This window comes from Aspergillus novofumigatus (assembly GCF_002847465.1).
Source record: "Aspergillus novofumigatus IBT 16806 chromosome Unknown P174scaffold_6, whole genome shotgun sequence".
Classification (NCBI taxonomy): Eukaryota; Fungi; Ascomycota; class Eurotiomycetes; order Eurotiales; family Aspergillaceae; genus Aspergillus; species Aspergillus novofumigatus.
This window is the reverse complement of record NW_020194279.1, coordinates 2,480,057-2,496,541: the sequence shown is the minus strand read 5'-3', so window position 1 is coordinate 2,496,541 and position 16,485 is coordinate 2,480,057. Positions and strand designations below refer to the sequence as shown.

Sequence of the window (16,485 nt, the reverse complement as noted above, 5' to 3'; positions counted from 1 at the left end):
TTATGTATTAAAGCCAAAGGTCAGCTTGTTTCATCTACCCATCTTTACCAAGTGTGTGGCTATTCAACCAGTATATAGTGCCAGTCATCGTTTAGGCGAGCTGACTGTGCGATATGTACAAATACATTCGTTGTTTTTCCACATCCACAATCATGATTTTGCAGTGAGGTCGATTATTTGGTGCGCTCACGTTATTTTCACTATTGCGAAGTCAGGTATTCCATAATAATGGTATGCAATTCATAGTCCTCGCCGTCGCGCCTCTTCCATGGCTACGTTGGCCAGATCGGGGAAATCCCGATTCAAATTACTGAAGAGTTTTTCGGCCTTTTGCCTCCTGATCTGCTCAATCTGAGTTTCATATGTAATGATCTTCTCAAGCAGTTTAGCATGCGATTCCACCAAAGAGAGCTCGAGAAGATCATCCGCATAGCGACGAAGAGCCTCCAGTCTCTTCTCCAAAACAGGAATGCTCTCTTCACCTGTGGATGTGGAGGTCGATGAGGGGGAATAGTTGTCTTCTCTTGAAGGGTGATCACGCCGGTTTGGTATCTCAAGAAGTGCAGCAGGTTGGTACTGTGTGGCATGATTGCGAGAGTTTCCTTCAGCCGCCGCACTCTCAGCCCGGCTCTCGACCAGGTCACAAATTCGTAGCTGTGCTTTAGGCCAATGGTTCACATCAGTATGCACTTTGGTGAGATGGATATTTGGTCGAGCAGTGTCTCTGCTCCGTAAGTCGTCCGATTCTGATCTCACGATGCCGGGCAGTTGAGTGTCCTCCGTAGAAGAAAACCTGCTGCGATCCAGCAGTCCTTGCTCAAAGCCTTCGCTGCTGTTTGATCTAAGACGTTTCCGCCCTTGCAGAGAGACAGCCGTCTGCGAAGGCGTCATTTGTGGGCCTGTACTGGCTCTCTTTCCTCTCTTCTGATCGAACACATTGTCCACAAAGCCCATGATACGGCCTCGGGGGTCAGCGGGCTTGATGCGGGCTCTGACCGGTTTTTCTTTACTCTGGTGTGGCCGAGCAAAGTGACAACATCTGCAGTTGCACAGTTGAGAGCATTTGGGGCACACCCACGGACCCTCTCTTCGGAGCAAAGGAATGATGTCAATATCAAAATGTCTGTATAGGCCACGGAAGCAGAAGAACGCAGAGCACTGGGAGCATGTGATGCCTTTCCACACTGTATGATTGTCTCGGCACAGATGGCAAAGCCGTTCCTGGCAAGAGTCAATTGTTGAGATCAAATTTGTTAAAACGGGGTCGTACTTACCATAGACTGTCGTCGAGCATCTGCCGCAGCTCTAGCCAAAAGACCCAGTGATTTCTGCCTATGAATGACTGGTCAGCTTTGTGGGAACTTTGAAGCACGCTGAGAAAGCTCTCAACCGAGATCAGAGAGTACGGATTTTAAAGTCATAATACTTACTCTGCTATTCTGGGATTTGAAGAGGATAGAAAATCAGTGTCCTTTCGGGTTGCGTCTATTAGCGCTTGGCAATCTTCTCTGGGAATCAGTTCCGCCCAGGTATAGTCCGTAATATGTTTGCAACTTCGCCCAGAGACAAAGCAAGGCAAGCACAGGTCGAAGTCCCCGCACTGCTCACAATGCAAATGCCGATTCCAGATAGTTAGTCCACAATAATTACATTCCACCACGGCACCTTGAGTATCCACAAGCTTTACGGGTACATTTGACCCCGCGTCATCATCGTCGACCAGTCGCTCGAAGGTCTCCAAAAGGAGTTTCAGCTCCTTTGCGCTAAGGGCAGTAGGGTCCCTAAGTGCATGTAGCGGGATCAATGGGACTCGGCCGGTGTCGGTGTGGCATTGCCTTTGATACGCGGGTTGGATGTAATCAAAGAAGGATGCCATGGAAGACGTATGCATGACATTCCAAACGACCCTGGTAACCATTGGACCAACGTTCCAAACTTGGTGCGAAGTTGCTGATGGATAGACAATCAGATCGCCAGGTTCTTGATAGGTAACGTAGATGGGAAAGTTGGCTGATCGTAGCTGCGCGATCGAAATATTGGCCCAGTCGGTATGCGATGACTTTCCCAATTCCTCCATGTAAGCGTCATAGTTTGTTTGCGATTGTCTGTCAGTACCGAAGCAGATTGATCCTGACCGACGGTCTTTTGGATAGTTAGTTTGTCCTTTCAAATGGCCCGATAACGGATTCCGAGTCATTTACCTTTGGATTCAATCACGAGATTGAGAGCAACTGACCCGCTAAAGCATCTATGAAAGCCGGAACTGTAGAGATACAGTCGGTGCGTCAGTCACGCATCGTATACAGCATTCGAGAGGATCACATACAAAGACCCCTGGGTTCCGACATACGCCATCAAGACCTCTGGTGCAATTTCTCGGGGCAATACTCGGAACAAGTCCAAAGAACCCAAGTGCTGCAAGGACGATGGTAAAACGGCTTTCAAAGCTTTAACCCACTCCTCCGGACACTGAAGATCTTTTGCATATAAACTGAATAGGCTATCAGCTAGAATATTTTGGCGTATCGAGAAGCTGGTCGGCCGACATACGATTCTCGGATATTGTTACTTCGCGTATGGTCCGTCTGAAACTGGAAGAGATCTGCAAGCTTCATACGCACATCTCGTCCCGTCTGACAGTTCCTCACAGGTATTGCTACAAGCAATGAGTCCAGGTAAGCAACTCATTATCAAAGTAGTGATGTTCGATTGTTGACATACATCCCGAGGAAGACAGGTCTACCAGGCTCTTGCTGCTCAAAATGCGCTTGTCCCAGTTGTCGAGCTTGTCAAAGCCATGAATAATAAACGGCTTTTCCTCTTGCAACCTGCGTTCCAGCCAGTCATTGGCTTCTTTGTGACTTAGGTCACAGATGTCAAGAACCGAGAACTCGGAAAAGGGGACAAATGGTTTTCCGGAGCGCAGGAGATCTTCCACAAAAGGGGGTCGGATTGGGTGGAATACATTTTAAGACAATTATAATCTGTGCATTTTGCCCTATAGTTAACAGTAGACTGATAATAACATGATATATGGAGGTTGAGCTTATTCGGAGTTGAGATATCTCTCATGCGTCTCGGAAATCTGAATGGATGTCTAACCGCTGCACGTGATATGCAGCACGGGGAAGGTCTAGCCTGATCAAGTAATTAGTTATGGAGAACTAAGATCCTCCACGAGATGATGAGGCCATGAGTACAGAACGGCCACGACCTATACGCGTGTAGGATTTTCCACTGCACGTTTTAGGCGACGCTCAGTCATTTGTAGCACTTTGCCATCAATGGATGCTGCACTCTTCATGACAAATTGACAACTCCCTAATCCTTGTCCCCCACACATCTGGCCCAAAGCGCCAGGAAGTGCGAGGAGGGTCGCTGTAATAGCGCTGAGGAGTCCCATATTTGCCGTCGACTTTGAGGACAAGACTGGTTGTCTGTATTGCGCGGTGTGGAAGGGTGCTTTTTAAAAAGAATCCGCCTCGAACATCCTCTATACAAGTCTCCGTCTGTTAGTAGATGTAAAGGATGAAGAATGCTTGATCCACAGCACGAGTGATGTCGAATGCTGCGTAAGCCGGTCATTAATCATACCTCAAAGGAGAGCAACAATGCAGAAGGTAGTTGAGCCACTATGAAGCATAAAACGTGCCTATAGAGTACCATCGTTCTCGATTCCCCTTTTTCGAATCCTTGCACGCTTCGGCCTTTCCTAGCGAACTAGTCGCTGGAGAAAGTAAACGATGTAACATTATTGTATATGAATCGGATATTGAACAAGTGTCGGATGGATGAACCTCGAATGCGCCAAGATTGTGAATACTGCACTTCTGGGAGCTCTATGTCATTACAACAACAATTACTCGAGGGAAAGGGCATAGCGGCAAAAAATACCCTAGCTTCAATGTATATAGGACGTGCCCAGCTGAGATCCATTCCTAATCACCAGCACCCTTCCCGGCTAAATATCTATGCTGTGAAGCAGTTGAATAAATATGACTGCATGAACGTTGTTATGGGCATGGTCGTCAACCGTTTGGCCTTACGAATCACAAGGGAGTCTCATAAAGCTCCAGAAAAAGAGATAGAATCAATTAATATATTGTCCAGAGATGAGCTTGGGTCATTATCACTGGATATCAGTGAGGGTAGGATGCATAGACCTGAGATCTAGTAAACCAGGTGCGCATAGATAATCGGAAATCTTGAAGTCGAGCTCCGAATAACCTGTTTTTAGAAGGGATCTACTGAACTTCGAGAATCGAGACTGGAAAGCTTCAGGCCGGATCTTCAGATTAAAGAATGTTACGATCGTCATTGTCGAGTTCGGCAACCTCGACTCGGAAGCAAACCCCGACATATTACTCCCAAAAGAGACTTATTAGGCATAGATATCGACCATTGAGCTTGCTTGACCTCTTAAGCCGCAGTTCAGTCAAAGGTCCAGAAAATGCTACAGGCTACAGCTAAGTAGTACGCAAGGTTTGCAATGCACCATACAATCCGTATCAGAAGGATCAGCAAGCAACCTGACCCTGGTAAGTATTGCAGGCATCTGACTCAGAGTACATTTATCTTTCTTTTACTAGCCTCGAGTTCCTCGTGTGCGACCTTAGCCACGGTCTGACCCGGCTGTTCAACGTGACTCGGGCGAGATATCGGGATATGTCGTGTTCGGGTTCATCTCAAAGTTTTCGGCTGAGATTGTGTAGCATTGAAACCTCAATGCTGCCTGGGGAAACGGGGCTCGGTTTCTGTACCACATCCCGGCCGGGGCTTTGGGCATGGTTATTGGGGCATCTAACCGAAGCTCTGAAAAGCAATTTCAAAGTTGCCATCTTGGCAATCCATACAGACAGGAAACATATGGCTTAAGCCTCACTTTCTGGATGAGTGTCTCGTAGGTTTTTCGCCACTGTGGGAACCGATATGTCCTGAATTCACTGATCTGGGTTGTTGGAATCTCTCATCAGCTGCAAACAGCAGAACAAAGGGACTAACCGGAATTCTCCAGATTGTGAAGTATGGGCGAAAATGAAAACAAAAAATGGAAAATATGGGAAAAGTTTAATGAGAGATTGGCGATCACCAGCCACCAGACCAGGCCAGGCAAAAGCAAACGGGGGAACATTCCCCACATGGCGTTGAGTCAATTCCATCGGCCAGCCAGACCGTATCCAAAAGCCGGAGGACAGAAGCGCTGTAACCTCATTGCCTGGTACACTCGAGCCTCTTTGATAATCATGATTATTATTCTTATTCAGAGTACTCTGTAGCATTTGATGAGCTTTGTAAATTCAAAGCTCACTCTCAGCAAGATTTGCAGACTGCATGTAAATTTGATTGAAAACTCAGTTAGAACGTGTTCAGATCTCATTCTTCCAAGGTGGCTTCTTGGCCATGAATCATGAGATTGTGAATTCACAATCAGGGTAATGCGACGGCGATGTCCGTTTGAGTCGGTAGTTGTCCCCAGGTGGGGTTCAAAATAAAATGTCTCTTTCAGCCTATCCACATTCCAGAGGGGGAAGGTCAGCAAGGGGGCAGATGACCATGTGCTCGTTGGAATGTGCGGGTACTAGATGAGAGAGACTAAACCCAAAGCATTATCTGGTTTACTCCCCAGATTTTCTCCGGGTTCCTGATCTGGAGTTCGTCTCTCGGGTTACACTGTCCCAGACTCTGAGCCGACTTTTCGGTGTACGTTGTACTGAGTCAAAGATCAAACCTTTGTGCAGCAGAGTAGAGTCAGGGATTGCATCTACCAAGGAATAACATGACCACGCGGACAGAGATCCAGGGATCCTAATCTTAATAATGTCCCGAAAGAGGAGGGTTGCAACCTGCTGTCTGAACAAAGCCTCAGGCCGACCCCACCAGCGCCCACCACAATCTTCTTATTTGCTTAAGCTCTCAGGCTGGGGGTTTGGGGCGTTTGGGCGGTGACTCCGTGACTGAGAGTCCGTGACTTCCCCAAAGTCACATCGGCCGCCAAGATGGGCTCATTAGACCAACGCACTTGACTGTCCTTGGCTTAGCTTTATGTACTAGCCATGGGCGGGACCGGGAACCGGCCAAGAGTAGCGAATAAACGCTTGGTCAAACGTCCAGGATCTTGTCCAGTCCTGGCAATTCCGGGCAAGGATATTCCCTCGAGTAACAAGAGTGGCGTTTTTGCTTTCTCAAGATTGGCTCGTGCATTTAGTGTTGAGAAGTTGAGACAGCGGGCAATCGGCTCAGCGACACCTCCAGCCTGCCTGGAAAGAATAATGGTATGACACGGGATCCCGTATGGGGTGGAAGCGGGGCTGAGAACGAGAACAAGGCTCAATTTGACGAAGACCGGCAGCTGGGAATGTCTTGGTGTTTCAGCTCTCTGACGTCTATCGATCATAGCACGGATAATCGCTGAATCTCCTGATAGCTGTGGTAGAATATAGGCTCCAGACACATGGTCACTCAAGGGATGACCATGCAGGAGAAACTTCCTTCAACTTTGTTTGTCGAAGCCTGACGGAGACAGCATTACCCACAGACTCACAGCAGCCTTGCACTCCGCATTATCCTGATGAGTAAACCTCCGGATTAGACTATGTCTTAACGCAGACCTCGGATCCGTGGGGGGTTCCACCTTGGCACACTCAATTCGCGTGGTTGACGGGAAGAATTGGAGCATTCTTTGGGCACGTCTTTACGACACGGAGGCAGCCACTAGTCATCGCCAGACTTTATGACCGTAATGAAAAGAGATGGAATAATTTAGACTTTACCCAGAAGATTTCTGCTTTCGGACACTCGCTTGTTGTCTTCGGTCCCTCCTCGTACATCTTGTCCTTGATCGTCCAACGCCAAGGGAACAACCGGTGTCGCTCAGGCCTTGAAGCTCAGGCTTTTCCCGGTGAACAGATGATATCCTGATAGTGTTAGACTGTTGTAAAAACATTGATACTACTGAGTAGACTCTCAAGCGAAGGAGTTAGTCGCGGCAATGGCTCTTCAACGAGCAGCCACTGACTCTAGGCCGCATAATACCTCCAGGATAGTGTACAATCTTCGGCCCTTGAGGACCAATAGGAGAAGTGGGTACTTTCTGTATATCTGACAGGAGGAAGATGCATGCAGTCGTGAATTGCCCAGGCGTAAAGTGAATCTGGTAGTGACGCCATTGGATAGGCGCTTGTGAACATTCAGTCTTTGATCTTCCTGGTGGATTCAGCCTTCTTTTTTATTTTCTTTTTCTTTGAACTGTCTTGTGAATATGGTAATATTCTTCTATTTTTTTATTTTCCACATTTTTATTATTATTTTTCCATCTACTATTTCTTTCCTGCCTCCCCGCACCTTCCTTCTCTTCTTCCTCCGCATCCCCTGAGCTACAGGTCCAACTCTTCCAATTCGAAAGAAGAAAGAAGACTCACACAATAAAACACAAGCAACAACAAGCTCCTTCTCATAGTCTCAGTTTGCCATGGCAGACGGAGGCCCAAAGCAGGAGATTGCTCATATCGCAACCGCTGATGCGCCTGTCGAGCAACGGTAGGTTTTCCCTGAGCCCCAGCTTCTATACAGCCCAGCTTGTGACTCCTGGCTGACATCGACTTTCGTGACGACAGCATCAGTGACGACAATGGAATGCTCGAAACCGGCCATCACGAGCACATCAATCTGAACAAGAATCTCTCTGCCAAGTAAGTGTCGAGTCTCGGCGACCTCGAGTCTACCCCTCACGATCTGCTGTTGCCTCACGCGTCGTCTCCTCTGGCGCCGGATCATTGACCAATTTCTCGTGTAGGATCAAGAATCCTCTGGCGGACTTGACTCCTTCTCAGGTTATTCGCGATGTGGAAGAGTTTGCGAACGAGCATGATCTCGTCGACATTCTCCCCGAGCTGAAGAAGGGTGCCCTCGTCGCGCGTGACCCTGAACACTTCGAGACAGTCCCAGATATGACTGAAGCGGAGCTCACCGCGATCCGTGACGAAACCGACCACAAATGGCGCCAGCCTTTTGCTCTCTATTTCACCATCATTCTTTGCTCCGTCGGCGCCGCTGTCCAGTAAGTCAAATCGCTGCGAACTTTGTGCATGAACAGCCACTAACGCGCATTTCTCTCTCAGAGGGTGGGACCAGACTGGTAGTAACGGTAAGGATAAGATCTTCATTCGGCAGGTTGATGAGTTGCTAATGCCGCCCTTCCTGTTTCGCAGGTGCCAATCTTTCCTTCCCTGTCGCTCTTGGTATTCCTGACACCGCCGAACTTATGGATGGAAGTCCCAACCCTGACGCTGAGAAGAATCAGTGGTTGGTCGGTGTAGTGAACGCGTCAGTAGTCCCAGTCCTTCAGTTGCATCAAGACCTGGCTAACATCAATGTCTAGCGGCCCATACATTGCCAGTGCCGCCATTGGGTGCTGGCTGAGTGACCCCTGTAATGCTTTCCTCGGCCGTCGTGGTGCAATCTTCATCTCCGCGATCTTCTGCGTGCTTTCTCCAATTGGCAGCGCTGTAGCTCAGACTTGGCCCCAGCTCTTCGTCACTCGTCTCCTTCTTGGTCTTGGGATGGGCCTCAAGGCTTCCACTGTTCCGATCTTTTGCGCGGAGAACACTCCTGCTTCAGTGCGTGGAGGCTTGGTCATGTGCTGGCAACTGTGGACGGCCTTCGGCATCTTCCTCGGTTTCTCTGCGAATCTGGCTGTCAAGGATACCGGTGATATCGCCTGGCGGTTGCAGTTTGGCTCTGCTTTCATTCCTGCCATTCCACTGCTTGTTGGCGTGTATTTCTGCCCCGAGTCGCCTCGTTGGTACATCAAGAAAGGTAACTTGAAGCGTGCTTTCAAATCTCTCTGCCGACTGCGCAACTCCCGGCTGCAAGCTGCCCGCGACCTGTACTACATCTATGCGCAGATCAAGGTGGAGCAAGAGATCGCTGGCAAGGGCAACTATCTTACTCGTTTCGTCGAATTATTCACCATCCCCCGAGTCCGCCGCGCCACCCTCGCTTCGTTTGTCGTCATGATTGCTCAGCAGATGTGCGGAATAAACATTGTCGCGTTCTATTCCTCCACGGTTTTCGCTCAAGCGGGTGCCAACAACACCGAAGCGCTTTTTGCCTCTTGGGGCTTCGGTCTGGTCAACTTCCTTTTTGCTTTCCCCGCTGTGTTCACCATCGACACTTTCGGACGTCGCACCCTTCTTCTTTTCACTTTCCCTCAGATGGCTTGGACTCTGCTCGCAGCTGCGTTTTGTTTCTATATTCCCGAGGACTCCAAGGCTCATCTGGCATGTATCGCGCTCTTCGTGTTCCTGTTCGCGGCATTTTATTCTCCAGGCGAAGGACCCGTTCCATTCACATATTCTGCAGAAGTTTTCCCTCTCTCCCATCGTGGTAAGTGTGCATTTTGCTCCTTCTGTGGCACTCGTCAGCTAATTCCCGTTACAGAGGTTGGAATGTCTTGGGCGGTCGCTACTTGCCTCGGTTGGGCTGCAGTTTTGTCCATCACGTTCCCACGCATGCTTGCTGTGATGACCCCACTGGCGCCTTTTGTTTCTATGCGTAAGTGCTTGTCCTTTCTCAAGTTTTTGCTTGTCAGATGCGCGGGCCTCACTAACCAATGTGCAGTGGGCTCAATGTCACGGCTCTGGTCATGATTTTCCTCTGGGTGCCGGAAACGAAGCAGCGCACCCTGGAGGAACTTGATTATATCTTTGCGGTCCCCACCACAAAGCACATGCATTATCAGTGCTTCAAGGTCCTCCCTTGGTGGATCCAGCGTTACATCTTCCGTCGCGATGTTAAGCTTGAGCCCTTGTACAAGCTAGACCTGGCCGCTCACGACGAGAAGGTGGCGAGCAGAGAGGGCGGCGGACAGGTCGTCTCAGCCAATACTGAGATGTAAATGCCACCGGCATCCGTTCCGCTGTGCGGTTGTAACCACTAATTTTGGGGAGGGAAACTGTGCCACATGGGCTTTCACGAAGATATGACTCGAGCTTACGCCGATTTGAATCATTTGATCTGGTTGTTTCTAAGTGCGCTTAGAGAGAAGTCTAAGTAGTTTAAATTCAAGGACTGATTAGTTCCAAGTTTGTTCAAAAAGATCACTGCAGCTCAGACTTAGAAGAACAATATTCTCGTACCTTCTTGTAACATGCCTTTTGAAGTCTGAACTGTGGTACAGTGTAAGGGTTGTCCACCTATGCCTGTGGCAGATTTTGAGAGCCTCGATTTTCGGATGTCTGACACCACCCAGCCTGGAAAAAAGCGAGGTTACTCAGACGCCTTGCTTGACGACTCGGACATAGGTGGACAATCCTTCACACTGTACCACAGTGCTCTGAACGGACGCTGATAGGGCTCGCAGTCAAAGGGTGGGTTAGGCGGTGAGTGAGTGTTCCGAGAGAGTGAGAGTTGGTGTTGGAGTCTCGGGAAATCACTCTCGGAAACTTTGTGTGGGGGACTCGCTAGGCTGCACCGCCTTGTTGATGCCTGGATTCGGTGGCCGACTGTTGAATTTGTGAATGTCCGGACAGCTTTTAGAGGATCCGAGCCGGAACCGGCTGTTGCTCCTGGAGGTAAGATCGGGTTAGTGAATTTAGATTTCTATTTTGGTTCGAGCTGTCGACTATAAGTAGGATCTCTTGGGAGGTTGTTCTGGAGTGAGAATTCCGAGAGGCATATAGTGTTTTATGTATATCTGGTTGAAGGTTGAGGCACTGACACAGCCTTTCTATACATCGAACATTTCTACATAGGTGCATACACGACTATCTATGCAGCTACATCTGACCGGTCCTGTAGCTGCGCCAGACCTTGAACCCAAGCTGCTCGTACCATCCCTCCAGACTGACCCAATCCACAAAGACTCCCTCGCCTCCACGTTGCTTCATGTCTTCGATCGCGTGGCAAAGGAGAGCAAGTCCGACTCCTGCCTTACGGTATTCTTCATCGACTCCGACGCAGCCGATCAGCCCGGTCTTGGGGCCGCAGAGAGGCGGGAGGGCCCAGTTCTGCTGCAGGACCGGCGACGACGGTGCCAGCATCAGCGTCCAACCTACCTGTTTTCCTTGCGAGTCAAATGCAGTCATGATACTGGAAGGGTGGTCATTAGGATTGAGCTTGTGGTACATGTCGACCCAGGCCTGGCTGGGTCAGTAACGAGTCGGTAGGATCAGAGATAAGGAACGGATACTCACCGGGTTGTAGGAAAAGTTCTTCTTTTGGCCGGCCAGACACTCTTCATACTGCTCGGGCTGAAGAGGGGCGAAAGTGAAGCCTCGCTCTTTAGCACGCGCAACGTACTTCTCTGGTGGCTGGAACTCTTTGATATCCTGGTACAGGTCGACTGATCTCGGAATCAGAGGGTTGAGGCGGAAACCGCGGTGAACGAAGAACTCTTGTACTTCTTGCCCGAGGTCAGTCGGAATACCAGGCCAGAACCGTGGGAAGGAGCTCCCAAGTGATAGGGAACATGGTTTGTAATTCTTCATGAGCCACGTCCGCGCTTCTGCGATTAACGCTGTGCCCACACCCTGACGTTGGTAGCTGGGGTGGACTGCGAGGGCAGCCAGCTGACAGCACGTCGTGCCTCGGTTAGTTGTCATATACATGACGCAGAAGCCAATGACCTTTGATTCTAGTCGAGCAACGAAGTGATGTCCGTTGGCCTGAGTCAAAAGTCTGTGAAGACTGTCCGCCGGTAATGGATACGTCGGCAGGGCAGTATTCCAGACTTCGACCAGTTCAGTCAGGTCACTGGCGGCTTCGAATGGCGACACGTGGACAGAACCAAGTGCGACATTCTTTGATCCAACCGGTAGGGTACCCGTTGGGGTTATGGCACCGAAAAGAATATTTGCCGCGGCCGTGAAAGCCTCAATAGTCGGCTCGTAGGTAGTTATATACGTCTTGATGTTGTCATCGTCCAAAAAGTCGTAAGGACTGCAAGCGGCTACGGCAACCAGTTTTCGAGTATGCTGAGGGAGCTTCAGGCCCATCTCTCTCTGGAAGAGCGACTCTCGTGCGTTGAAGGTGATGAGAACGGCAGCATCAGCTGCTTCGACAAGCTTGTATTGCTCAGTCGATAGTCCCGCGGAGCCGTAGTGAAGCTCGACAGTTGTGGGATTGTGGGCTCTGAAGATCTCGCCGAACTCCGTGACGTCGTAAGCTCCTTTCATTCCTAAACCCTCCCCGTCGACTGCACCTCCTGCAGGGGTTCTTTCCCCGGGGAACAGAAGTACAAGATGTCCCGATTTCGATAGAGGCAAGACATTCGGATCACTGCGGACAAGGGTAACTGAAAGTGAATAGGCGTTCTTTGCAAGCGTGGCAGCTTTGTTGTTCAATGTAACCAAATCATCAAGATTCCGCGATAGGAGCGCAGTTTCCCAGCTCAGAAAGTTGTTCTTCAACTTGACCACGCGACGGTATGCTTCGTCCAGACGTGAAGCTGATATCCGACCAGACTTTACGGCGTCGCAGACTTTTTGGATTGAGGCTACTTGAACAGCGAAGGTATGGCATATCATGATACTGTCACTACCGGCTTCCAACGCGAGAACTGCTCCTTGTTCAGTGCCGTATGTGGCTCGGATCCCGTCCATCTCCAGGCAGTCAGTGATGATCATCCCATCATATTGCATCTCATTGCGGAGAATGCTCAAGACATCAGCGGAGAGCGTGGCAGGCAGTTTGCCGTCACCAATGGCGGGCAAGGAAATATGCGCTGTCATCACCGCCTCAACGTCCTCTGCTACAGCTCGACGGAAAGGGATCAGCTCGCATCTCTCAAGTTGCTCTCTCGTCTTTTGTATCACTGGAAGCCCATAATGGGAGTCCACCGCAGTATCTCCGTGTCCGGGGAAATGCTTCACACTAGGAATGATCTTCTGTTCTCGAAGTCCTTGTGTAGCAGCGCTTGCAAACCGACCAACAAATTCCGGGTCATCTCCGGGACTCCGGACGCCTATGACTGGATTCAAGGGCTCTGAGTTGATGTCGCAGACGGGGGCATAATTCATGTTGATCCCGAAGAATCTCAACGTCTCACCGGTGACCTGTCCAACCTGATACGACAATTCTGGCGAATGGGTAGCTCCAAGGGCCATTGGTCCGGGTAGCTGAGCAGCAATAGGTGGCGACATCCGAGTGACCAGGCCATTCTCTTGGTCAATTCCTATAAAGAGAGGATATTCGTGTCCTGCTAGTCTAGCTTCCTCTTGCAGAGCCAGAGTGAGAGACTTATACGGGGATCAGCGGACCATTCTTTGTTGGCGTCGTGATATCGGGGTGGTTGTAATACTTACCTGGAGCTGCGTTGCATTTTGAATATTCCTTTTGAACAGGACAATGCCACCTATCCCGTACTCGTGGATCAAAGCCTTGATCTCTGGACTTGGTACAATACCATGGAAGCCGACGGCGAATAGCTAACAACCATCGTCAGGTCAGTCTAGTGAGTTATTATATAGACGTTACTATAGACCTTACCTGGCCGACTTTTTTCTGTAAATCTTCTGGCGGCATCTTTTCAGATCGTTGCGACTGCAAATGGGTGAAGCTTTTATCTCGCTTAGGTCTTGATTTGAAATCCTCTCGGTCCAGTTTCTAGTGTTGCAAATATACCCTTCTATAGAGAGAAACCAAGTCAGTCAGAAATAACAACTTTTATAGCAGCGTGTCTATGAATTCGAAAGGAGCCTGAAGATCAATCGCTGGAGATTATGGTGGAGAAGATGCGGAGAACACCTGACGCGTTTCATATGAACTGCCCCGATATTGGAATCGATTCTCTTCTCCTCATGTTGACACTATGGGTTTACCGCGGAGTAGTTATCTGTCGGAAGTCTTTGTAAGCGTCGTGAAGGACTCAATTTGATTCTAGCCACCAATTTTATGGGGCCGAAGATCAGGAGACGATGCGTGATTGCCTCCAAAAATGCAACAGTAGATGCGGGGTAGCATTGCCATCAACCATCGCTCGCGTTGACACTTTCTCCCATCACGGTGATGATTTGTCGATGATTCGACTTAATCGGGGAAATCCCGGCTTATAAGGTCAGTTCGCCTCTTTTCTGATGTTAAAAAGCAGCATCTAACATTGATCAATGCAGCTGGAGGTCATTACGCCATTGTCGTCATGTCTCCAAATAGTCATCCGTCCAATCAACCAAATATATTAATCCATAACACTGATCACGACGATGGCAGACAACGTGATGAGGGAAGCAATACAAAAGCTACAATAACTGCGCAAGAAGTCGAGTCAACGTGCGACGACTTCGAACGGCTGTTCGGTGTGGATGAACATTCCTACGAACAACCAACAACCACGCGAAGAGAACTATGGTCTTACTATCTTTACTACAACGGTAATTGCCTTTGGCTCTTTTTGCTAGAACTTACTGACAAGACATCTCGTGCTCTGCTCAGGTGACAATGGTGTTGGCCCGGGTTCTTATAGTCAAGCACTGTAAGGAAGAACGCATCTGCAAACGTTATTAGAACTCAGCTAATATATCTACGTTGAAGTTTTCAATCAGCCTTAAACGGGGCTGGTTGGCAACCGGGCACCAACCCGCGCCTACCATGCAAAGATTCCTCTCCCTGCGTTGTCTCATGGGCTGGAGGCACGCGATCCGTCTCCTCCGTAGTCTTGATAGCTAATGGATTGTGCTTTACCTTCATGACGGTGATATTTGTGTGGCTCGGCAGCGCCGCCGACTACGGATCGTTTGGCCGTTGGCTTCTGCTAGCATTGACAGTAGTATGCTGGGCTCTCCAGTATGGCATGATGGCGATCAGGCACCCTAGTCAATGGCCTGCCGCTATGGCGATGTATGTGGTCGCATACATCGCCTACGGAGCTACTCTGGTTTTCTATGCAGCTGTGTTTCCCAGGCTTGCTCGATACATGCCGCACGTCCGCAAAGCTCGTGAGGAGGATCTGAAGGAGGGCAAAATTTGTCGGCAAGAGTATGATGCAATTGAATCCTTGGAGAGAAACCACATCAGGTATACTTCTATGCTTCCGTTTCTGGATCAATAGGGCGATACTGATGAGTGAAATAGCAATATATCGACTGCACACAGCAATATTGGATATTTGTTCACTCTCGTACTGAACTTGAGTGTTTTGCTTCCACTTCAGAACAATAGTTATTCGAACAACCTCGCCCTCTGCTTGACAAACTCGTGTAAGTGATCTTGTGAACTAATACATGCCACAAATTGACGGCTGCTAGACTGGGTCGTTTTAGGAGTATGGTGGTTCATCTTCCAGCAGAAACGGCCAGGCCCTAAGGTCCCAAAAGGGTCGAACTATGCAACGATTGGCTTCAAGCAAATCTGGCTTGCGCTCAGGGAGGTCCGGTCGTTGCCACAGACTTTCCTCTATTTCATCGCTTACTTTCTGCTTGCCGATGGACTGAATACCACTGGTGAGTGCAGCCAGTATTGCACCTAAAAGACAGTTGGAGATGAACGGACAGGAAGCTGATACAATCTTTCCAGGAACCTTGGTTTCCATCATTCAAAACGACTATGTATCCTTTTCGTTCCTACAGTTAACCTATCTAGGCATCACACAGGCCGTATGCTCAATCACCTCAACTTTCGGATTCTGGTACATCCAAAAGTACTTCAAATTTCGGACCAAGAGCATGTTCCTGGTTACAAACCTCTTCAGCGTCCTAATCCCACTCTGGGGAATGGTAGGACTCTGGACACAACGAATCGGGTACCATAACCGAGTGAGTCTCCTATCTCCCAATACATCCAGCTTCCAAACTCACAATCGTCCGCAGTGGGAATTCTACTTCTACAATGTCGTTTTCGGCCTGTTCCAAGCCCCCTACTATGCTGTACGGCGTACCACAACTCCCCTCTCGTTCGAAACGAGGCTAACCTGTCCCACCCGGGCACTGCACACCGTAGTACGCGCAAACAATGATAAGTGAGCTCATGCCCCAGGGCTATGATAACATGTTCTTCGCGCTGTTCGGCGTCACAAATCGAGCTGTAAGCAATAAGCAATCATTCCGCAATGCCGGCTGCCTACATACATACCTGGCCCCTATCTCCTGCCAATAGGATAAATAGAACAGAGTAAAGTACTGATTCGGTCTAGTCCTCCATCATCGGTCCGAATGTGATCCAGGCCATTATCAACAATACGCAGAACAACTGGATGGGGTTCCCCTTCTTGTTTGCCATATGTGCTGCGGCTATGATCGCGATTGCTTTTGTGGATGTGGAGAAAGGGCGCGCTGATGCGAGGCGGTTCGCGGAGGCGCGGAAGATTGCGCGGGTGTCCGCCGAAACGGGCCTGAGCAGAGATGCAGTCTTGAAGGGCTTGAGTGGTATTGCGACGGGTGTAGAGGGAGGTGGTTCATCGAGGGAGGGATGATCTGCTCTAGACGTTTGGATCCAGGGGAAGACACTTTTCATACAGCTATACATCCAGGGAATGCAGATGATACGCTGCACCGT

The 16,485-nt window shown here is 49.4% G+C and overlaps 4 protein-coding genes across 4 annotated transcripts; 2 read left to right on the top strand and 2 right to left on the bottom strand.

The window, feature by feature from the left end:
- Positions 1-240: 240 nt before the first annotated feature.
- On the bottom strand, positions 241-2,947 carry P174DRAFT_374014 (uncharacterized protein; the record flags this gene model as incomplete). Its single annotated transcript, XM_024822550.1, has 7 exons — positions 241-1,009; positions 1,261-1,332; positions 1,431-2,142; positions 2,202-2,263; positions 2,351-2,500; positions 2,551-2,643; positions 2,736-2,947. Coding segments are annotated over 7 exons (2,070 nt in total), but the record flags the coding sequence as incomplete, so codon positions are not given.
- Positions 2,948-7,493: 4,546 nt separating this feature from the next.
- P174DRAFT_444239 (putative galactose-proton symport) lies at positions 7,494-10,018 on the top strand. The gene is made up of 8 exons (XM_024828037.1): positions 7,494-7,536; positions 7,614-7,688; positions 7,793-8,056; positions 8,118-8,143; positions 8,208-8,322; positions 8,378-9,384; positions 9,439-9,556; positions 9,619-10,018. The coding sequence occupies exons 2-8, from the start codon at positions 7,633-7,635 to the stop codon at positions 9,893-9,895; spliced, it is 1,863 nt and encodes a 620-aa protein (XP_024680795.1). The 5' UTR covers positions 7,494-7,536; positions 7,614-7,632; the 3' UTR covers positions 9,896-10,018.
- A 651-nt stretch (positions 10,019-10,669) lies between these two features.
- Positions 10,670-13,996, bottom strand: P174DRAFT_506153 (putative beta-N-acetylglucosaminidase). Its single transcript, XM_024831293.1, has 4 exons — positions 13,486-13,996; positions 13,302-13,424; positions 11,193-13,235; positions 10,670-11,138 (listed from the first exon to the last, which is right to left on the bottom strand). Exons 1-4 carry the CDS (start codon positions 13,519-13,521, stop codon positions 10,776-10,778), a joined length of 2,565 nt encoding a protein of 854 aa, XP_024680794.1. The 5' UTR covers positions 13,522-13,996; the 3' UTR covers positions 10,670-10,775.
- P174DRAFT_514539 (uncharacterized protein) lies at positions 13,847-16,402 on the top strand (the record flags this gene model as incomplete). The annotated part of the gene is made up of 10 exons (XM_024832088.1): positions 13,847-14,052; positions 14,109-14,366; positions 14,428-14,467; positions 14,527-15,009; positions 15,067-15,191; positions 15,240-15,434; positions 15,508-15,746; positions 15,801-15,857; positions 15,931-16,014; positions 16,124-16,402. The coding sequence occupies exons 2-10, from the start codon at positions 14,135-14,137 to the stop codon at positions 16,400-16,402; spliced, it is 1,734 nt and encodes a 577-aa protein (XP_024680793.1). The 5' UTR covers positions 13,847-14,052; positions 14,109-14,134.
- Positions 16,403-16,485: the final 83 nt, after the last annotated feature.